This window comes from Capsicum annuum, chromosome 2 (assembly GCF_002878395.1).
Source record: "Capsicum annuum cultivar UCD-10X-F1 chromosome 2, UCD10Xv1.1, whole genome shotgun sequence".
NCBI classification, from domain to species: domain Eukaryota; kingdom Viridiplantae; phylum Streptophyta; class Magnoliopsida; order Solanales; family Solanaceae; genus Capsicum; species Capsicum annuum.
Window position 1 is genome coordinate 126758206 of NC_061112.1, and position 23850 is coordinate 126782055.

Here is a 23850-nt window from a genome sequence, read left to right on the forward strand (position 1 = left end):
TATTATAGGTCCCTCAATCTTCATTCAACTCTATTTATTTCTTGCATTTTTTCCTTTCGTGTGACATCTTCAACCACTTCTCTTCAAAGAGCATATTCCTTTCTCGTTGAGGTAAGTTTTTTCCTAGCATAAATTTTTCAGTTGGTTGTATACGTTGTATTACATTGTGAATATTTTTCTTTACATTTGTCAATTCATGCGTGTTCTAGATATAGCTGATCCTTTTTCGGACATTGTTATTCTACGCGACACAGTGCGGGAACTTCAAAGGCAGGTTAATGACTTGCCAAGTGAGTTGGTCGCTGTGAGAGCAACAATGTTCAGAGAGATGCAGAGGCTGATGAGAGCCCTGCTGCTGTGAGTTGATTGGCCAGCTGTCATTAATGATGATGATGATAATAATAATTAGAATATGTTTTTTCTTTTAGCGTATGTATTTTAATTTTTCTATATTAGATCTATACCTAATGTATTTTATTTTTCATTTAATGAAAAATTTACATTTAGTCAGACTTTGGCGTTTTAATTCCTATTCAATTTTCATTCTGTTTTCTTCTAATCTAATACATGTTAACATGTTGACGGTTGGAGGCAATGTTGAATCCAATAGCACTAGCAATTTTAGCTTTTGAGTTCTGTCAACAGTTGGAACCGATTGGTCATCTGTTGGGTTTCAATAGATTATCCATCTGTTTCGACAGATTTTCATCTGTTGGAGGAAAGCATTCCAGTTGTTTGTGCAACTGTTGAGAATAATTGTAGTCTGCTGTATTATTTAAGTTCAAGTTTTGCCTCATTTTATTGATGCACAAGTTATTTAAAAAAAAAAGACATTTTATATATAATAAATGATAACATTAGGTTCACAACAATGAGTTAAATATATAAAAATCCACAACAAACAAACAACAACACAAGTTTCTACAATTACAACGATCATGGTGGATTATGATTCGGGCATGTAGTTCTTTTGTGGCCAGCGCACTTACATATGGAGCACTTGTTTCTTCTTGATGAAAATGATTCTCCAACTCCAGGCCTTCTTTTATATGGCTTTCTTCCCGGTTTGATAGTGCTCGGTTCAATATATAGAGGAGCTATTAATCTCCCCATAAGCTCTACTGGAACAACCCAAGATTCTTCGAAAGGCACCGGAGTAATATGCCCACTATATGTCATTTCATATTTTTTTCACCGAATAATATTGAGAGGAGTGCTCATAAACTTCAGGTCCATATTTATGGCCGTATTGCGATCAAAGGACTGCCATAGCACGTGGACAAGGTATTTTGTCCAAGTCATAAACTCTACACGTATAAGATCTTGTTTGAAGATCGACCGTGGCAGCATCACCATGACCAGAGATACGGAATTTGTAATCTGCTATTTTATGAGAGAATAACCTATTCCCCAAACTGATGTTCATTGATATTTTCTTTTCGATTTCGAGAACAAATCAGGTTCTTTTTTCTGGGCACTTGAACTGCACACGCCTTTCGTTAAAAAAATTGCTATATTTCTCGCTTATTTTTTCAAACATAGTCTTGATGGGAAATTCTCTTTCATCGCCAAATAATGAATTCACCGATTCAGCTATGTTTGATGCCATAATATTGTACCTATAGAAAAGAATCACTTAGTACGACATCAAACTAAACTTGTAAATCAAACAAGACATTAAATTCATAAAAATATACCTATTTGCTGAACAGAATGCCTGGCTCCATCTCTCGAAACCGACATGTGCAAGAAATTCTGCTACCTTGGGATTCACATCCGATATTTGATTGAAATGATCTAAAAACTCCTCTCTACTATACGCTTTAGCTGCTCTATAAAAAAGGGTGACGACCCTTTCGTTGTGATAGTTGTTTTGAATGTTCTCTTCAAGATGCCTGATGCAACAACTAAAGTAAGTTGAAGTGAAGAAAAGTGAACCCATCTTTGGAATACTTGGATGCCTATCCGATACAAAACACAACTTTTTGGTATCTTCGACGCAGCATCGCAGTTGTTCAAAAAAAATTCATAAGAGGTATCACATTCCTTGTCTGCTACACAAAAAGCGACAGAAAAGATGTGATTCTCCGTATCCTACACCACCGCCGCTAGCAGAACTCCATTATACCTGCTCCTCAAGAAGATATCGTCAACGGCTATGCCTTTTCTCAAATGTCAAAAACCTTGAATCCAAGCACCATAGGATACAAAAAAGTACTTGAACCTTCCGTTTTCATCCAGATACAATGTCGTCTTACTTCCGGGATTTGTGAACTCAATCATGTAACGGTAAGCATCCAAGACTTCATACCCATGCTCGAGTGTCCCCCGAACCAGGTCCTTGGCAATCCCCATGGCCGTATATACCTTCCAATAACTGTCTAGGACACCCAAATCCGTAAGGAGTTGATTGGCCATAAGCCTTGTTGAAGGGCCTTTGCCATCGGGGAAACTACTTCTAAAATATTCACCGAGGACCTGTGCCGTGGCGTGAGAATTTTGGCCCGAGATGTGCTACGAACCACATGTGTGATGTTTTTCATGTTTATGAATGATGAATCTGTCGGAACTTGCGTACTTCACCGCTCTCAACCACCACTTGTAGTTAGAATTAGCACATTTGAAGCAAAAGACACTGCTCGAATTAATCACCTTCTTTATTCTAAAATCTTTTTTCACGCAAGAAATAAACAAAGTGTTAGATAGTTCATTCTTGTCCTTGAATGACATTCCAATAAAAAAGCCGGTCCCATCGTCTTGAAGATTTCCAGATTGTGTCGATTGAGAAGAACTGCACATCGTATTGGTCGTATCAACGGGCGTAGGTGTTTGATCATCATCTGGAATATTTATGTTTAGATCATCCAACTTATCATCAAAGAAGTCTTCTTTTTCTTCTTCTTCTTCTATGTTCTGGTTCTCATTCTCTCTCGTCTTTTCAACCATGTACACCCTTAACACCGTCCTGGTTGAATCACTTAGATAAGAACGCAACCGAACCTGATCGGTTATCTTGAAATGAAGTACCCTCTGATTTTCAAAGGAGCTGTGCATGTAGCTGATGACGAATTCTTTGGTTGACAATTCAGTCCACAAAAGCTGATGATTAAGTTCTCAAAATCATCATACGAAACATCACTTTGGACTGTCATAGCTATCGTCTCTAGCATTTCATCCTCCTTCCAACGCCATATATATCGATTGATCTTCTCGACCCAATGACCATGACAATCCATCCCTATTGTTATTAATCCCTCTATTAGTGGTACCTAAATAAAGTTATTTGTTAAAAAAAGTTGATAGTGATTTCATAGTACCGTGAATGAATCCCAACAGATGTATTATCTGTTGCAATAGGTAAGTGATGAGTCACAACAGATTCTTACCTATTGGGATTCATGTTACGGGTCTGAATATCTGTTGAAACAGATGAATCGCCTGTTGGAATTGATATTATAACTAAATCACCTTTGAAGCTGATTCCAACAGATGAGTGATAGTTGCAATAGATAATTAACCTGTTGCGATAGATGACTTACCTGATGCAACAGGTTATTAATCTGTTGTAACCTATGTTGGAATCGTGTTCAGGTTCTGTTGCAATAGGTAACTAATCTGTTGCAACATATATGTCAAATATTGCAACAGATAAGCCATCTGTTTAAACATGAATCCAACATATCAGTCTTCCTTTGAAACAGATGTCTCATCTGACGCAACAGATGATTTATCTGTTTAAACAGATGGATTTTATGTTGGATTCATAATTGGGTTCTATCCATTGTTGAAAAACAATAACACAATAGCAGTTACCCAGATGACAAATTCAACTAAAAATCATAATTTGACTTACCAACGTCTCCTATGAAGTAATGCCAAAGTGGAAAGTGATGTTAGAAACAAAATTTGACCTAAGAAATTGGTCAAATAGCAACAGTAGCGGTAACAACAATAACAACAAATGGTCAACAAGAACAAGATGAAGATGATAATGAAGTAGAAGTTGATGATAATGAAGCAGAAGATGATGAATGAAGCAGCAGCAACAATGAACAACAAAAATCACTAAGAGGGAGAAATCAACAAAGGGTGAGAAGAGAGAGAAAAGCGCCTTTTTTTCCCTCCGCTTCCCGTTATATAGGCTAACATTTGGATCAAAGTGTAAATTTAAAAACTTGTGGGTTATTTTCAAACTTTCCCAACTTTCTTAATTCATAATAAAGTAATTGTCACATCCACCTAATAATTAAGACTTGTGTCACCTACACCTCATTTTAAAACTCTTTTGTCACCTGTGGCCTATTATCACCTGTGGCCCAAACCCCCGAGTAACATGCTACGTAAGTTGATATTGCCTGCAAATAGACTACTTACTTGGGAAGTTATTCAAATGTTATGTATACTATTCAAGATTGTTGATTGGAAATTCTGCAAGTACTGCATACAAGAAGCAAATCCCTCATTTATGGTGCTAATACATATGGAGTCTGTCTTGTAAGAAAGCTTTCGTGCTTGTACATTTGGATATTATTGCTTTCTCATAGGCTTGGTTAATCTTGACGCCTGCCCTCAATTGAGTGCAAACAGAGTTTCACATCACTAGTTTTTTTTTAAAAAAAAAAAAAAAAAGAAAGTTACATATAAGATGCACGAAAACTCTTAGCGGTGTGAGGTCTTTTAAGGAAAATATAACACCATATTAAAAGTAATTTTGGAAGGTTTTGGCCAAACACCCCCTTCTCTCTTTTTACTCTTTTGCCAAAAGTTACGAGGGGAAGATTGTCCAACCCCATATAAGGATCGAGTAGACTATGTTCCCATTCACATAGATGCGGGACTTTCAAAACTTATCTAGCTTCAAACATGACAAGAAATAAAATCTAATCAAATACACCAAATGAGAGAGGAACTCAAGTAAATGATATAACATGATAACTTCCCTTTTTTAATTCAAAAGCTTTTACAATTCTTCATGAAAAAAAGAAACATTTTTTTCCTCCTTCTTTTTGGGTTGAGAGAATGGGTTTGTGTTAGGGTTGTGTGGGCTATGATTACCATCATTAAGCCCAACCAAACACACATTCAAGAAGGTAAAACAGCACCACAGAGAAAGGGTATAGAGAAAATGCTAAGAGACAAGTCCAAAGTGGATATGTGGTGCTGAAAAATGCAAGAAGGCCAATTACTGAGCAAATCACCAAAACTATTAGCACTTCAGCTGAATAATTCCATCTTAGGTCCTTTATACACACCACTGCCAAAAGTGTTACCATGCCCATGATGTTGTTCATGATCACTCCTCCATATATCTGTCAAGTAGCAATCAGGCTTTTAGAACAATCAAACTTTCAAGTTTTTGGTTAATGTTAATTTAAGAGGGTTATAAAATTACTTTAAAGATCAGTATATCCATTTTTTTGTGTGTAAAGTTAGGCATTGACCAGTTAATCATTTTCTTGAAAAGTTTCTCCCTCCATTTCTATTTAAGTGTTTTACTTTCTGTTTTAGCATGTCTCTCTTTAAATTTGATTACTTTCTGAATCTAACGTTGTACGTGGCTTGTTTAAGACCACAAGATTCATATCATTAGTTTAAACCATTATGATTCAAGAGTCTTAACTTCGTGTCTAGCCAAACTAAGATACTTACATCATAACAAAGGGAGTATATAAACAATACAAAGGTACTACAATCATAATCATTTAACAGATAAAATGTTTGAACAAATCTTGTTTTTTTTTTTTTTTTTTTGTTGTGTGTGTGTGTGTGTGTGAGAGAGAGAGAGAGAGTTAAACCTCTGAGAATGTCAAAGATGAAGTTTTTGAACTCTTCTGACTTGCTGGAAATATTGCTGCTATTGCCATTCTTGCATTTAGAGCTAGAGGTACCATAACAAAAGGGATAAGGAAAGAAGGCATCCCTACAGCATTCGATAAATCTTCTATACTAATCACTAGAGGTTTTGCACACAATGTCAGTATTGCAATCCCCAACAAAACTTGAAGCACAGATTTGTTAAATGCCCATGTCATCAACTTATAGTTCATTTCTCCATCATTTTCCACCTCATAGACTATTTTGTCAACTTCACTCCACTTAATCTACAAAAAAAAGTAAGCCACACATATAGTACTGAGATTTGTCAACTGTATTAAGCATTTGTGTTTAGATATATAGAGAGAAATGCTAGTTATTTTACCTTGTCATATTCATCAATGGCCCTTTTCTTGTCAGGACATTTAGTCACACTAATGGCCTCATTGAGCCATTTTGTCATCCCATGGACAAACTCATGTTCGTCGATCATGTCATTACCATCTCTATCAAAATCCCTCAACACTTTCTGAACAGAATCATCGCGATTGATTTCAACTTCTCCAAATTTCACTGAACCTATTAGTTCTTCTAATTCAGGTTTTGTTAAGACGTTGTTCCGGTCAAAGTCATTCTGATGGAAGATCCTGCCACAACATAAACGGAGGTGATTAGAAATAAAAAGGTCTAACATGATGTACTGTTAAATTAACAAGGGTAACTTACTCTTTAATACGGTTGATATTGGGGCATCCATCATCATTGATAAGACGTTCAGCTTCTAATGCTTGAGTTTGAACATGCTTCAAAAGTCTTGCCATTATATGCTCAATTTCAGCAATTTCATCCCTTTGCTTCTTAGTATATTGCTCAACAACCTATTGCGGAAAATTATGATTGAAGTCACAAGTATTTGAATTACTCGATATGAATTGGAGCCAACTGTAAGTAAGAGTTCAGTGCTTGCCTTGCGTAAAATCTTTTTAGAATTCGAATCATCACTTTGAGCTAACTGTGTAGCTTCTTCTATCCATCTTTTGCATCCTTCTACAAACTCTTCCTCCTCGATTTTTTTGTCGTTGTTTTTGTCAAAAGAATTCAATATCTTAGAAATAGCATAATCTTTGTCCACCTGAACCTTCCCTGATTGCATTTCAAGTATAAGATTCTCCAATTCAGCAAGCGTTAGGCATTTGTTGGCATCGCTATCAGTCTCATGGAATAATCTGAAAATCGGAAAAGATAGTACTAATTAGTCTTGTTAGCTTCACTCCCGCGAGGCTTACCGTTTTCCTAAGATATATCGTTACCTTTTAATGACATCAATATCAGGTTGCCCTTCTTCATTAATGAGCTTCCCTCTTGCATGCCTTTGTACATGATGCAAAAATCCTGCTAGCAAATTCTCATATTTGGAGTACTCTAAACTTCTTTTTTGCATCCAAGGATTCAAAATCTGATGAATAAATCCATAAATTTAGAGCGATACACGAAACCAAGGCCCTCCAACTAAGATACATTCATGAGTACAAAATTTGTTCAATACAACATTTGAACAAAGGCGGATCCAGGCATTGTGCAATAAGTGTGACCTCCCCCCCCCCCCCCCCGACTCAATTCTTATGTATAGTGTGTGGTAAAAGAAATAAAACTGGACATACATAATAACTAAAATCCATTTCTAAACGAACTCTAAATCCATTATCCAACTCTCCATACTAAACATTCTTCGTGTTGTCAATTCAAAATTTTGATTACCTGATAAAGGAAGTATGACATCAGAAGTATGAGTGTTACTATAAGTGTGATGAAAATTAGAATACGCCTTCCAAGGAATGAGTTGAAAGCAGTGACTGGCTGAACTAATACAAATGGGATCAAGGAAAGGAGCATGATTCCAGCAGTGTAACTAGTTTCCTGGTCAATTGTAACGCCAGTATCTGTAACGCATACATATATTTCAGCATAGATTTCAATAACATATACTCTATGAATAAAACATATCAACAACTTGAATTCAAGAATGTGAAAGGAGGAAATACCACTCAATCCCTTCAATCCTTTGAAAGGTGAAAATTCTGCAGGTTCGGAATCTGGTTTATCGGTCATATTTTTAGTGCCATATATCAAACATATTCCCCACATTAAAGTGAGATTGAAGACTGTGGCTCCAACGGTGGTGCTAATTCCAGAAGAGATTTGATTCTGAGCTTTCTCTTTACTAGCAGAAACACCGGATGCTACAAAAGGAAATAACATTAAAATCAGTCTATTGTGATCATGTTTTCTATTGCCATAAAACCTTCACCGCATCTACCATACGATTCACCAACTGATGATTTTTCTGTATTCAAACATTAAGGCTTGTTTTTCCTTAACCGTCTTCTTTAGTACCGGCTTGCTCATAAGAAGCTGGCCTAACAGATGATTCTTAGTTGGACGATAGGTACTAGTTGGGATATCACACAAGGGGTGAATTCCATTCTACAAGTTCACCAACAGATGTCCTCACTGTCAAGTATTCTTTATCTTGCTAACAACTCGATTATGTTGATTCACTTACTGTTTGTCCTTAAACTGAGTTAATCGTCAACGACTTTAACAACCTTTCATGTCTTTGAAGGAGAGGGAGCTAACGAACTCTACAATGAATACCTATGTCTCTTAATTAAGTAGCTGATTGGATCTTTTCTTGTTCTGATAGGAAATAAGATGTTCAAATTTATTATTGTGTGGTGATACTCACCAACTATTGTAGTTCCATGCAAATAGGAGGCAAGAAAACTAATCCAACATTTATTCATTAGAAAGCAAGCTAAACTGTATGCCAAACTTGATACTGTATGGCCTGTGAAACCAGACCACTGAGCCAAAAGTTATGTTTGGGTTAGCGCCAACGTCCTGGCTGTGGCGAGGCCAAGGTGATGGATCAGGGACGGCCCCGGTCACATGGCTCTAACTTGAAGGACAGGGTTAAAACTTAAAGTTGTACCCTTGCTATTAGTTATAGCTTTTGGCATGATCTTAACAAATTATATTCCAGGTTTATTAGTATCATAAGCAGTTTAAGTTAAAATGACTAACCAATAACCATGACAATCCTGGGCAAAGTCTTCAAGACTTGAAAAACAGTGGCACCAAAAATGCCAGTGCCAAGAATATTAAAGAGAGTCTTGCTTCCTTTTGAGATAAGTCTTTCCCCTTCATTCAGCAAGTACTGATACACCACTATCAAGAAAATGTAGCCTGCAATGCTATTTGCACATGGAAAAAAACCATACACTTGCTCACATATTTTGCCTCTATATTCTTGATTACTAATAAGTTGATCATTCCCATCTGAGATATTAAGTACTTGGTAATTGGAAGAATTTAGCCTTAGAACCCGGCCCTGGACCTTTCCAACTAGAAAAATAAATGTGACAAAACATAGTGAAAGGCTTGACATTACTACTAAATAGTACAAGCTGTAAGTCTACAATATGAGTTGGGGATATAAATGAATTCCAAATTTGGACAAAGGTTCTTTTATAGATAAAATTTTGCGAAAAAAAAAAAGTTTTGCAAACAAGACAAAGGGTACTTTAAATAGTGAAAGTTCTGCACTAAAGATTAGGGTATTTTTAATAACTACAGTCTTGTGCTCACATGGATACTTTTGATAGTGGAACAAAAGATTAGGGAAAGTTTGTATTGGTGAGTTTTATAATTGAGTTTAAATTATATAGAGGGTTAGTATAGAAATTCTTATATCATTTTTAGTTGTTTAGAATATCTTTCAGGTGATCTGTTAGAATAATAAAGTTTTTGTATATAACTTTACATGCAAAAACTGGAGTAAAAGATAATTAATAAAGTCATCAGAAAGCTAATTAATTGGGAAGTCATCTATCATGCAAAAACTGGAGTAAAAGATAATTAATAAAGAAAGAATCATCTCTTGTTTTTTTTTTCAAATTTTTGATCAGGAAATAAGTTCTTTAATCCTTAATTAACAAGATTGGCATTTTGAAACTGGCATCTGTGTGATTGAGTATCTTATTCCAGCGAAACTGGCCTACGTAATCCTATTCCTCAACATTGAAGAGACTTGAAATAATTTTCCATTATATTCAATAAAATTTTTTTCAAGATATTATTAGACACCATGAATTTAACTTTCTTCTGAAAAAAACATGTGGCATTTGTTCGATTAACTTTTCTTTTGCATACCTTAAGTTCACGAGATTAAGCCATGAAAACAGCCTATTAAAGAAATGCAGGCCGTATAATAGACCATTGTGGTCTGCCATTCTCCAAACCCCACGCATAGCGGAAGCTTTAGTGTACCGAACTGCCCTTTTTAACCTTTCTTCTCCATGCCAAGCAATCCTAATTTTCACTAATTGTACAAGTTTAATCTACACGACTCGATTACATATAATCGTTTTGGTGGGTGAAAAGTTCACCCAACTAATTATCTTAGGAGCAATCATTTTTCAATTATTTGATTAGTTTGACAACTATAGCTAGGAAACAAGTGTCAAGTACTCTTTCAGATTTTATAATAAGCGCCCTTAATCAAGAAAATTTTAGTAGAGCTCAAAGTTTCAAGATTGGTGAGGCAGCAGATATTAATGGAGATAAATAGACCTCATCTCACCTATTACTATAACTATGTGTCATGCTAGAATGACTTTAGGATGCTAAGTAACATCATAGGAGTTAGATCGTCAGTATTTAGTTTTTCTTCATGTCATCACCAGCACTACAATTGCTATAGTCACTCAAAATATCTAGGAATAAATGCTACTGTACTTTATTGAAGTCCAAGCTGGAGATGCCATTACCATAGCTTATGCATACAGCAATGGAAGAAAAGCTTTTTACTTTTTCTGCTGTCAGACGTAAAATGTCTTGGATAGGTACTGGAAAAGAGCAAAAATCGGACGTCACATACACTAACGTTTGGTTGGAAACAAGTTATTCCGAGATTAGCTATCCCACTCTCAAGGAGGGATAAGAAAAACACTACAATTTCGGAATGAGTTATCCCATGCATTTTGTCTCAACCAAACATGGGATAAGCTTCTCTTCTAAATTAATTCCGAGATTAATTATACTTATCCCTCCTACCAAAAGACCCTAAGCCTAAATATTAGTTAGTAAAAGGCACCCTGTAAGATGCGCTGTATCGACAAGGCCGGGAGAAAGCAGCCTAGTGGGAATAGCTGCAAACCAAAACTGCCCTCCGTCTTCGCATATAGAAATGGTTGACCCCAAATTTTATTCCATCTCAATGTACAACGGCTGTGGGTTATGGAATCTTTACCAATTTGATTTCAACAGCATATGATAAAGTTGAAGTGACATAACAATATCTTGCATGTGAGATTAGGTATTCTTATTTGTTTTGGTGAAGAGCCCCGAATTTGACACCAAAAAGATCCATCAAGAACTAGTTCGATGGGAGTAACAGTCTGCATTGTGGTAGTTGTACCAGCGGCTGCATAGCCACATAAACTGAAAGGTGATCAGTTAGTCTGAATAAATGTGTATATATATTGAATATCCTTATAGAAATTCCTGACTTCATCAGTGCCTGGAACACCTACTACACCAGCAGGTGAACTTCTGCAAAATGATGAGTAACACCATGATTAGTATTTGAAAAGAGAACAGAAAAGAAGATTAGAAAGAAACTCAGAATCTGGTGCCTCCTAACCCCCTCTTGGATTGTGTTTCATACCATGTAGGCCTACATCAACTCTGCCTCTACTAGAAGTAACTCTCAAAGTCGAGCGCAGAGAATAAGCAGTTACAGTTGCATAAAAGATTGAAAATGTCAAAAAGATACAATAGCTAATTACACATGTATAAAACTTTGGGAATGTCAAAACAATGTATCATTCCTGTGGCACCTGAAGGCTACTTCCTACAAAAATCTCCACTGCAAATAAACTTTAAAAAAAGAAAAAGGAAAAAACTTGTGCACAAAAACAGGTTTTGCAGTGATGTCAATCAGTTCCCAACCGAAAATGAAGCAATACACCTATCTCTATCTTTTTCCAACTCACAGCAGCAATTAGTCCAACAGAACATCCTACTCTAGAGCTAACATTGCGATATGTTAAACATTCGAGCAGTAGAAGACAGAAGACAACATACGTCCAAGGTTAACTTGCTGAGCAGCCAGCCACCTGCATCTTCTGTCAAGTTCTTCCTTCAACAGCATCCCTCAAGGGACAACTACATTAATCCGAATTCAGATTGGCAGTGCTGAGATGAGATCTGGTGCATTCACATCATGATCTCTTCCGCAGGGATATTAGTGATGCCTGATCCTGACATCAAGAACTTTCACAAGATCCCATTTGCCTGCTAAGCCTGATGTACTTTGGGAAACATATACAGAAATTATAGCTAGTTCATCATGAAGAGCATCCAGAGCTACTGATCATCATTCACGTTCCATCCAAAGTAAGTTCAATGCAGAATTTCCAAATCACAAAGCTTGAATATGGCCGCCGTAGCCGTAGTTCTTCAACAGACCTTCATTTTGCCTCCAGTTCTCTTTCACCTTCACCTCAACCTGTTTCAACAAAATATTAACATGAGAATCACCTTGTCCAGCTAAGTATCTCATAAGTTGTACCTAAGCAAAATTGTCTCAGTAGAAAGTAGGAAGAAGCAGCTGCAGCACATTAGTTTTTAAGTATCGAAGCAGCTGCAGCACATTAGTTTTAAGTATCATAATATAAGAGTGCAGCACCTTAGATCGAAGTACTGCGATGTAAGAGTACCCAATATCCTCTGCAATTCATTGTAAAGACAGATATCATGACTATTACCTCCAGAAAAACTTTCTTTTGTAGGAAATCTTCTATGTCAAGCCTTGCAGCTGTGGCGAGAAGCTTTAAAGCCTTTCCTTCCTGAAAACAAATCAAGTGACATGTAACATTAGAATACATATTGTTTGTTTAGGGAAATTCTAATATCAAAGACCTAATGGGCTCAGTTATTGGTCATGTCAGACCATATTTAGGAAGTCTATTCCAGGACCTAAAGTGCTCAGGTCTTTGTCATGCCACTGGAGAACTCCTTGGCAAAAATGATTCAGAGAAACAAATCGGCAGCCAGTACTGATTAGTTTAGCATCTGAGTGTGATCTATGTCTGGAAATGGTCAAACATCAGAGATTATTAATATAAAACACTGCAAAACCTCACAATGAAAAGAATTAGTGGCAGAAGTATTAAAAGTTCTCAAATGGAGAACAACTAAATCTGAACACATGCAGAGAGCTTATGAATTAAAATTTTCCCTCATAACTCCTTTTCACCTGTTTTAGGAATTTCACACCCAAAACAAGACATTGCACTTTTTACTTTCTTCCCATTTAGGACGGAACCCAACCTTTAAAATGATTATGTTACTTGTTAAAAATCCAATAGAAACAGCGAATGCAATTGTTGGACTTCTATTCAAGACAAAAAATGACAGAAGCACATTTACCTTCCTCTCCTACCCCCTCAACCCACCACTTTCCCGCTCTTATGCAAGATCAGAACTTTAGGAAATAATACCTATATTTAGTTTTCCTCATTTTGTTGTTCAGATATGGGCATATGAGCCAAGAAGAATAAAAATTAAATTGCTTTTTCATCTCCTTTTTATCATTTTCTATAGCCAAGTTCAAATAAAACCTATCAGGTTGACAAAATGTTACAGTTGTGCCCTCAAACTAGAGTCGACATGCTTACTTGACATAGGTCCCAAAATTGTCAAGTGATACAGACTCATTGCCAGTTTGTTTTATCTATAGAGAGAGGTGTTTTCTCACTTCTTTTCTTCATTTATGCAAATTTATCTTAAAATGTGATCAAAGTTTCGCCCACCATGTTATCTTTATTTTTGGGGAGTGGATGGAATTTTGGGATAACATAAGATAGGAAGGAGGACAAAGTGTCTAGACAGAGGGAGTATCTTCATACTGGGATACATGGAAACTTGATAGACATATCGCCCTAGTAACCTGTTGCTTTTAACAGATTTAACAAGACAAAAGATGTTTTACCCATAAGAATATATTTGTAGGTATATATCTATGAATATATATATGTGAAAGAACTTGAGCATCTAAGTCAAAATCTTAAGGTAAGACATGGATAGAATAATCCAAGGCTTGTGTGAACCCCCTTTAAATGTCCTTTAATACCCGATATAGGACACTATATATCTAAACACTCTCCTGCATGTGTAACCTGTTTTGGGGGTTAACATTTGGACTTTCATCGGGACTTACAAGTGCGGGAAAGGGCATTCCAAAACTTAATCAACTCTATTTCATATGTGAAAGCACCGAGGCGCCTGATCTAAAACATTAAGACAATGGGTAAAGCAGCACAAAACCCGTATAAACCTTTTGAATAACCATTTATATGTAATGTGCCACATTATACAACTCAACAATGTATACAAATGAGAACTCTAGATTAAATTGAAGTCTAGATCGATAGACAGAGGCAGGATGGAAGGACAAGGAAAGGGTGAGGGTGGGTCACTGCTAAGCAGCACAAAACCCGTATAAACCTTTTGAATGACCATTTATATGTAATGTGCCACATTATATAACTCAACAATGTATACAAAAGAGAACTTTAGATTAAATTGAAGTCTAGATCGATAGACAGAGGCAGGATGGAAGGACAAGGAAAGGGTGAGGGTGGGACACTGCTTATTTGCAGTATGCGTAGTTTTCAGAGTTGCAACTCATACTGCCCTTATGAAGGAAGGATGAATCAATAGAGAAAAAGGATGATCTTTCTTCATTATAAAGCATATCTCAAATAACAAAAGCAGATGACATACAGAAACTAACTGATGATTACTACCTTCCCAATAAGGATGATCTTTTGAGTGTTTTTCTCCACTATTACTTCGACTTGAATGAAGTCTTTCGCGTTCGGTCTAGTCTTGTAACTAACTACATTAACCTGCAGAGTGTAAGGTATATTTAGAGGAAAACTGGAAATTGATGGAGTAAATTCCTACTGAAAGGAAAATTAGAAGCAAATAACATTCACCAATCAACTTGGACGTTCTCAAACACATTTTTACCTGGCATGCATAAGGAACTTCATTTCGGTATTGCAGAAATATCTTCTCCCTGACAATTTCAGCCACAAAAAATCTTTCAGGATGTTCACTAGCAATGTCCTGAAATCAAGATGAGATGGGCTTGTTAATTGAACTTGGCAACTACTATACATCATCATACCCTATAGGAGGATTAAGATTAAAATTGCTGAGACTTTAATACATTAAGCTATCTCATTTTAATAATGTTGTGCATGCAAGATAATGGGAACAAGAAAAACTATGCAGTTTCGTCAGTACCGTGCATATGAGGAAAAAATGATAATCTTACTCCCGGATTAAAGACCTTGAGCTACCCCACCCTGGGAATAAGGAAAAACTCCACACCTTCCATGTCTCTAAGAAAAACATAGAAAGGGAGGAAGGGTGCAGGGAGAAAGAACTTTTTATGGAACATAAAATCCAAGACAATGTCCACTAATACTCACATAGATCAATATCAGCTATAGCTTGAAATCTGCTGGCTTAATATACTTATATCCTCGTACTTTCTCAGTGTCCATGCTACACCAGTCTGACATCCCAGACACCAAAGGGACGATTCATCTAGAAGGTATATGCCAATCATTTCTTTCTTCTCTTTTTTCTTTTTTAAAGAACTAAGACCAACCAACTTTTTTCCTGATTTATTGCAACTCCTGCAGGTTGCATTATCATATTGCACAAACTGAATAAGGCAATTCTTCTCCCTTTGCTACCCAACTCCTCCGCCCTCACGTGATACAGTATAGGGATGGGTGGATTCCATAATACCCTCTACCTATTCAAAGACATGATTCACCTTGATGTGGTTATAGACAACAGGCATGAAAAGCACATAATTTAATTTAAGGTATAATTATGTGTGCATCAGTGCTGATTCTGCATTTTTATAGAGTCGAGTACAAAAAAAAAGGGAAGTGTATCAGTTGTATAAAATTAAGGAAGAAACCAAGACGCATTCCATTTTAGAAAATGGCAGTCACTTCCCGATGGCATACATATCATAATTTTTAATTTAAAAGGCAGAGAGTTTAAAAGAAATAGATAAAAACACGAGATGGAATCAAAGTTAAATATAGTAGAAGTTTTTGGCAGTATTGGCTACATAGTAGGCATGGAGAGCTGAGGATGCAATCTACCGTCAATTTTAAAAGCAATTATCCAGCGGAACATAGATGTCATTTGTCTAATGCCCAAATTGAGTGGTTGACACCAACAGATCTCTACAAGGTTAAATGCCACCAAAACATACAGATCGAAGTAGAAGATGACTGAAATTTTCCTCATTTGCAAGAAAGAAGTCAACAGAAAAAGGTAACGGGATATCGAGTCAGAGTATATTTACACCTTGGGATAATAAGCAGGCCCAAGAGGAAGTTTAGATAATATCCAGTCTTTGACATCTTCTACTCCATGACCATACTTCGCACTTACGGGTATGACCTCATCAACGTCCGTAAATTTCTCGTACCACTGAAAGGAAGAAACCATAGCATCAGAACGTCTAAACTACTTGACTAATTGGTCTAAGTTTGTCAATAAAATATCCAATCTAAATAAGGTCAACAGCTTTTCTCATAAGTCTCAAATTCATAATTTTGTCATCTGGCTTAAAAACATGTTTTATGTGACTTTTATAGGCTACAAGAATAGTACCTCTAGTACTTCCAACACCAACATATATATTACTAATGTAAAAATGGGTACTCCAAGATGCAGAACTTTATTTCTTTTCTTTGGATAAGGTAATCAATCAGCAATTGTTTTTTTAATTGTAACCAACTAGCCATCGCCAACCGTAATAGCCAACACTACAGAGAAATTGCATAAGTTGACTCAAATCGCTTATACTTTGTCTGACTAGAATGAGTGGAGGGTCTTTGCAAAACTTGCACAATAAATGATCTCGCAATCATCAGATACCTTACCTCAAGTCTCTTTGCAATTTCACCAGGCTTGATTAGGTCCTTCTTGTTCAAGACTAACAATGTCGGTACTTTATACTTCAGGTCTCCAACACCCTCTTCCAATACTTCATCTATCTGACAGCAGCAACTCTAGAAAAAGTTAAAAAGAGAACATGTTTTCCAGATGATTCTTTACAATAAAGAACGTACCTTTGCAGGAACCTTACATGCGTCTACAACAACAAGCACACAGTCTGCATTAACAGCTGCACTCCGTACATTCTTCATCATCATTGAATCTAACTTATGCATTTTCTTCTCTATGACACCGGGAGTGTCATAAAGTATCATCTGCACGGGAACACCCAGTCATGGCTCATAAGTCTGAGACAGGGGATGACAACTGTGCACAACAAATTGAAGCCTAGGGAACAGATATAGGATGGCAAATTGCAAAGACAAGAAAAGAATTTCATATTGATAACATATGATAAGCTGCAGACTGCATGAAAGAACAAAGCATGCGCAAGGAACAAGGATTAACACAATATATAGCTTAAAAGAAACAATATATAGCTTGTTATGTTTGTGGGCCTGACTACGGGGGTTGCATGGGACGGCAGCCCCCTGCGATGGAAAAATAAGAGTAGGAAATTCTTTCAAGCATTCCGTAGGGTACTTGAAAAAAATGCTTAGAAGTTAGAACACATCCTAAAACGTCTACGATTTGGATTTTTCACAGCCTATATAAACATGCTCAGTTGGTGTATCTGCCTCATCTTTCATTGAGAAATAATATGAGTTGGTGACTACAACAACAACAATAACATACCCGGTGTATTCCCACCAAGTGGGGTCTGGGGAGGGTACAGTGTACGCAGTCCATAGTGTACGCAGTCCATACCATTACCTCAGATGAAGGAGAGAGGTTGTTTTTCCGATAGACCCACAACTCAAGACAGATAACAATATAACAAACAAAAAAACATAAAAAATAAACAACAAAATGGGATAACACACCGCTAGATAATAATAGAAGCTAAGACACCGATAGAATACTACTATAAGCTACTTATTTGAGATCACAAACATCATCAGAACACTATGAATCAAGAAACTACAGACACAGATACAAATAAAGCACTCCTCCCTACTATTACGGACGCACTCCTACCCACTAACCCTCTACCCTAATTCGCGTCCTCCACATCTTCCTATCAAGGGTCATGTCCTCCGTAAGTTGTAACCGCTCCATGTCATGCTTAATCACTTCCCTCTAATATTTCTTCGGCCTACCTCTACCCCACCTAAAACCATCCATAGACAGTCTCTCACACGTAAAATTTTGTGTTCTTCCTTTCGTTATTATTGCTTTCATTAACCGTTGCCTTGGGGGAAATGATAGAGACACAGAGACTAGTTCAGAGCTAAGTTGCGCAAATTCTTCACCTTTGATGCCACACCAATGTCGGAATCTCCAAAAATACACTACTTTTGGAGAATCCGACACGCACCCATTGACAATTTTAAAGAGTCCGAACGACATAGGTTTGGAGAACATGCCCTGTGTACACTAACATTGTGGATAATGGAAAGAGGAATAGAGGCTCATACATCTTTCGATGAGTTCAAATATCTTCAAAATCTTCCTTTTTAGTGTAGTATGAATCCTGCTTAGATGATATTCTAGATTTGATAGACTCCTTCCAGATATAAAAGGGGTCAGCAGCCCAGGTTTATTTTGTACAAAGTGATAGCACCTTCTTGCTGCTGCTTTACTAATGACATTACTCTAATTGTCAAAACATAAAAAATTATCCAAAGGAGTCTTGCAGCTCAGTTAATAGATAAGGTGAACAAGCCCTCACTCTTAAATCTTCTTTTTGAGAAAACTAGGCACAACTACAAAAACAAATTTCCATTGCAATCACAGAAATGAAATTTCTTGCAATCAACTCTAGCAGTAATATAACAAAGGTATGATATCTTGCTGCATAAGAGTAGAAGTTCCCGCATAAAAGAAGCGCCACAGCTACAAAGCGATGTGTAAGCCACATTTTCACATCAAGCCACATTTTCACATCAAGCCACATTTTCACATCAATGAATCAGCCAAGAAGCAAGTGGACATAAAATAAACTCAAATATGGTGCAGCTCAGCTGAAACACAGTAGTAGAACATTCCAAACCTGATGTTCTGGACCAGAACATATACCAAGAACTCGATGACGAGTAGTTTGAGGTTTATCAGTAACAATCGACAATTTCTGCCCAACCATTTGATTGGAAAGTGTACTTTTCCCAACATTCGGCTTCCCAAGCACAGCCACATATCCTACATTTACACACACTTTCTCCTTAAATTTTTCCAATTTCCTTCACATACACTTATCCACACATACACTTTCCCATTAAAATGACACTACATGAATAAATATTTCAAATTGCAATTCTCCTACTATCGAAGATGATCAAAAGAATATATATATTTCAAAAAGATTATTCAAAATTCAATTATTTTGAATCCCGGGATGCAATTACTGAGGAACATTCCTGGATAGAGAGCAGCAACGATACAAAACTATTCTCAAATGTTGTTCAAATTCACATATTTTTACTATCCGGAAGTGAAAAGTGCCAAATATTCTTTGTACTAATATTAGCATAATCCATCAAAGTGTTGGGTTCAAACAACACAAAGTACATCACAATTGCAATTTATAATAGTTCTTGGATATCGAAGTTTTTTTTAATCTTCAAATATTAAACTAATCTAATCCAATTTAGCCTTAAAAATTGGTCAAATTCACTCTTTGACACGCAAACCTTGACAACTATTTTGTAACGGGGGGAGTAGTAAGGAAAGGAGAAAACAAACCACTGCGATGATTAGGATTTTCAGAAATAAAATCGAGCTCCTCCATTTCATAATCATCAAGTAAAGCCAAATTTCTATCTGGTTTCACACTCAGAGATAGCAACATCGACGAATCTTCGTCGTCTTCATCTTCTTCTTCCTCTGTGTCTACAACACCTCTAGACCTCCTCATTCTCCTACTCCTAGAGGCTTTTTCAGCTATGTTTGAGAGCTTGTCGTTTTCTTCTGCTTCAATTTCCTCTTCGTCGCCGAGAAAAAGCTCCGACCTGATGTTTCTCCGGCGAGTAGTGGTGGAGACGCGTAGCCGGAAACGGCCATTATCGGCGGGAAAGGAAGGAGAAGAGCAGTGGATAAGAGGACAAGTGTAATTTCTGGGAAGAGTTGTAAAAACGTTTAGACATGGCGCTTTCATTTTTGGATAGTGGACTGCTCTACACTCCTAGTACTAATTTAACCGGCCTTGTATTTGTGAATTATGTGCATTATTATGTTGTACCCTGTTCAGTAATGTTAGTACATGGCTCTTGTTGCATCACACCAAACTAATTTATGTTCCCTCTATTATGTTGATATCTTTTGAGTATCGTATTTGAGTCGTTATACGTTGACTTAAATATATATAATTGTTATAAAAATAATACTTTGATACATTTCCTAATTTTTGTCCGTGTTTAAATTTTATTATCAAATCAATAAAGATTTTTACAATACTCTTATTCATTTTTAATGGGCTTTGAAATCTCCAAGGGTATAATTTATTGGGGAAAGGACAGAAACGACCCTTCAAATCAAACTATTTTCATAAAAATGGTCATGGAATTTAAATTTCACTTTCTAGCCATTTCAATTTACTGGCTTATTTTATATCATTTCTACATACCTTCTATACAGTTTCTATACACATCTTATACATATAAATATTCTATACGAAAATTATACAGTTTTGATACACAATTTATACAATAACTATACTTTTTTTTTTTACACATTTTATACAATAATTATATAATTTTCATACACTTTCTATATATGTTTTATATATATTTTATACATATACATTGATATAACTATACAATTTCTATACATATATCTTATACATAGATACATATTCCATTTAACAATTATATCGTTTTTATATAATTTAATTATTATTTCTAAACAATTAAAAAAATAGAATATTTGGTCAGTTAAAAAATTTATAAAAAAAAATTGAAATATTTTTAAAAGGATCGAATTGCCCAAGTTAAATACTGTATCAGTATTGTATATAGACTGTATCAATATTGTATATGGACTATGTAGGTCAAAGTGACCAAAATTAGGAAATGGTTATAAAGCGGAAATAGTATATCCTACTGATGACTCTTTGGAAGGTTTTCAAACTTGGGCTATTTGTTTTAAAAAAGTGTAAATTTCATAAATCCCAACATTTTAGAAGTAATTACATCCCATCCCATCCCATTTTTTTAATTAGTTTAGTCTCTCTCGTTTAATATATATTCTGTAAAAGACATATACATAACAAGTAATGTATATTATAATCTGTTAAAATCCTAGAAAATAGGGAGTAACGGATATTCAGCATTCATTGACGTAAATGGCACAACTAATTTAATACGTGGATTACTGCATCCCATAAATCATGTTTCATGAACGGAATTTCAAATTTTAAAAATCACAAATACCTAAAAACGCAAATTTGAAGCAACAGCATAAATCAAAAATCAAATTTCATCTTTGTTTTTTGTTGTTTACTGAACAAAGCAAATTATTTTCAATTATTGAAGATGAATATTACTATTCTTTTAAGGTACTCGGGTAAATGGAGATCTCAAATAGAATATGTGGATTATAAAAGTGAAGGGACTGTTGTTGCTGAATCAGTAAATTATATGAGGTTGATTTCGTCGATTGCTGATGAAATAAACATTGACGAAACTCGGAAAAATATTGATGTACGTTATGTTATTGACGGGAATGATTCACCTTTTCATATCCGTAACGATAATAATGTACGATTGTAATTCGAGTTGAAAAAATCTCAACCAGAGTTTATGATGTATCCGTTATGTATTTCAACAACAGAAAAATGTGAAGATGACATATTGTTCGATAGGGACATATTGTTCGATAGGGAAACAAGAGTTGTGGTTTGCCTGAAAGGTGTTGTATCTGATGCTTTCACTTTATCTGTTGGTGAGACACAAAATGAGTATGCTTTGTATGTACCAGAGGTTGAAGATAACTTGATATACAATAGCAAGAGTATTGATATAAAGGTGAAACAGATGTATAAGGATAAAAATACACTTGTTTCAGTGATGTTAAAATATAAAGTGACTAATGGATTCAATGTTAGAGCAAAACGATCAGACAAAAAAAGGTGAAATCGTATCTTTTTTATACTAAGCAGTATGATATATGAAATCTTTGTATTATTTGTTTTTAATTAAAAGTTATATATAGTTGCATGAACATGTGTATTTTTTTTGTGCTAAAACTAAAATCGAAATACAAATTATCATTTTGACCTTTGCAATATCTGTTTGTTAGTATGTTGAAGTTATGTATGTCTATGTGGGGTAATGAGTTTCAATTTACAATTTTTTTTGTATTTTATGAAAAGCCATCGGATACATACAACAAAACTGGTTACCATTTTATTCTTTATTAATATTTATGAGGTGCTTGATTTAATATACATATAAGTTGCTATGTCTATGATTTTAATTCTTTATATTATCAGTTTTGGTAAGGGAAAATTGTTATGTATATTAAAACATATACATAAATAGTTATGTATGTGTAAACATATACATAACTGATAACATGTCAATAGATATGTTATTTAATCCATAATCTGCATACTTGTCTTTAAAGTTTATTACGTGAATTATTAGATTGTATATAGCTTTCTTTGATGAAATATTATGCATGTCTATGTTGTATTATGATGGATTTGTAACAATTAAATCGTTAAAACTTATGAAATGATGCAAAATATAATCATTTGAATAGTGTTTTTTATATTTCAGCTATGTATTCCTCTGTTACAATGAGAAATGTACGTGGAAATTGGAAGCATCTAGTTACAAAAAAACAGATATTTTTATGATTCGAAAATTTAATCCAAAACGTACATGCAATTCGAGGGATAGGATACTGCAGAATATTTTGGCGATAACTTCTTTTGTATGTGAATTCACAGCTCCAAAACTAGTTAACTATAAGAGAAGGCACACACTGGGGGACATCATTGAAGAAATGAAAGTTGTACATGGTGTGGATATAAATTATATGAAAGCATGGCGTGCGAAGGAGCGTGCCATCGCTTTGCTGAAGGGCGGATCTGCGGATGGTTATAGACAGATGCCGAGATACATTTATATGTTAAAAAATGTATATCCTAATTCGCACGTTGCAATGCACAAATCATGGGATAATCGGTTCATGTATTTGTTTATAGCATTGCATCCCATGATAAAGGGGTTTTGAGTATTAAGGGTCTGTTGTTGTTGTTGATGGTGCACATTTAAGTGGACCATATCAAGGCACTTTTGTCTTAGCAAGTACTCTTGATGATGCAGGTATGTGAAAAATCATAAATCCCTGATTTTTGTTAAACATTCATTGTATTTCATATTTAATTTTTTTTCTAAGTTACTGAAAAAAATTTGTTAACTTTTTTTTTGTATTTAAAAAAAAAAAGAAAAAATTGTATTTATTATCACGTACGTATTTATGTATATTCTAATATACATATGTTAACTATGTATATGTTAACATATACATCTATGTATATGTTAACACATAAAAATTTTGTCCAGTAGACTTTCAAAAAATCTTATCGTTCTTCTACTAATACAGTTTTAACTTAATTTAGGATGCATATTACCACTTGCGTATGGGGTTGTGGATACTGAGAATGATAATTCATGGACATGATTTTTCAATCAGTTCAAAGTTGCATTTGGTGAATGTGAAAACATGTGGGTTGTATCTGATAGGAACGAAAGTATTATAAAAGCTGTCAGTGTCGTATATCCAACTGTCCCACATCTTGCGTGTATATGGCATCTTTGAAAAAATGTTTATAGTTACTTTCGTAAGAGCAAAGAAAGTATCAGTGAT

General features: G+C 35.4%; 2 protein-coding genes across 3 annotated transcripts; both read right to left on the minus strand.

Annotated features, from left to right (window-relative positions):
• Positions 1-4919: 4919 nt before the first annotated feature.
• Positions 4920-9462, minus strand: LOC107859325 (sodium/calcium exchanger NCL1). The gene is made up of 9 exons (XM_016704300.2): positions 8899-9462; positions 7857-8054; positions 7573-7754; positions 7125-7270; positions 6782-7040; positions 6541-6692; positions 6200-6461; positions 5796-6101; positions 4920-5309 (listed from the first exon to the last, which is right to left on the minus strand). The coding sequence occupies exons 1-9, from the start codon at positions 9260-9262 to the stop codon at positions 5061-5063; spliced, it is 2118 nt and encodes a 705-aa protein (XP_016559786.1). The 5' UTR covers positions 9263-9462; the 3' UTR covers positions 4920-5060.
• Positions 9463-10722: 1260 nt separating this feature from the next.
• Positions 10723-20258, minus strand: LOC107859323 (GTPase ERA-like, chloroplastic). 2 transcript variants are annotated; one of them, XR_001671351.2, is made up of 10 exons: positions 19720-20223; positions 19031-19176; positions 17052-17192; positions 16863-16976; positions 16282-16407; positions 14914-15012; positions 14688-14789; positions 12645-12725; positions 11962-12385; positions 10723-11427 (listed from the first exon to the last, which is right to left on the minus strand). XR_001671351.2 is itself a non-coding variant. In XM_016704299.2 (9 exons), the coding sequence occupies exons 1-9, from the start codon at positions 20129-20131 to the stop codon at positions 12299-12301; spliced, it is 1308 nt and encodes a 435-aa protein (XP_016559785.1). In that variant the 5' UTR covers positions 20132-20258; the 3' UTR covers positions 11600-12298. The 2 variants fall into 2 exon arrangements, 1 of the variants encoding a protein (XP_016559785.1); XM_016704299.2 differs by lacking the exon at positions 10723-11427 and having other exon boundaries at positions 11600-12385; positions 19720-20258.
• Between the last annotated feature and the right edge of the window lie 3592 nt (positions 20259-23850).

Excerpts from the sequence above, each read along its gene's own strand:
- LOC107859323 (XM_016704299.2), bottom strand. The coding sequence starts at position 20,131 with ATGAAAGCGCCATGTCTAAACGTTTTTACAACTCTTCCCAGAAATTAC. Across the intron at positions 16,977-17,051 it reads CATGTAAGGTTCCTGCAAAG|ATAGATGAAGTATTGGAAGA; the intron begins GTACGTTCTTTA and ends TGCTGCTGTCAG. Across the intron at positions 15,013-16,281 it reads GGCCTGCTTATTATCCCAAG|GACATTGCTAGTGAACATCC; the intron begins GTGTAAATATAC and ends TCTTGATTTCAG.
- LOC107859325 (XM_016704300.2), bottom strand. The coding sequence starts at position 9,262 with ATGTCAAGCCTTTCACTATGTTTTGTCACATTTATTTTTCTAGTTGGA. Across the intron at positions 7,755-7,856 it reads AGGATTGAAGGGATTGAGTG|ATACTGGCGTTACAATTGAC; the intron begins GTATTTCCTCCT and ends TATGCGTTACAG. Across the intron at positions 7,271-7,572 it reads TGTCATACTTCCTTTATCAG|ATTTTGAATCCTTGGATGCA; the intron begins GTAATCAAAATT and ends TTTATTCATCAG.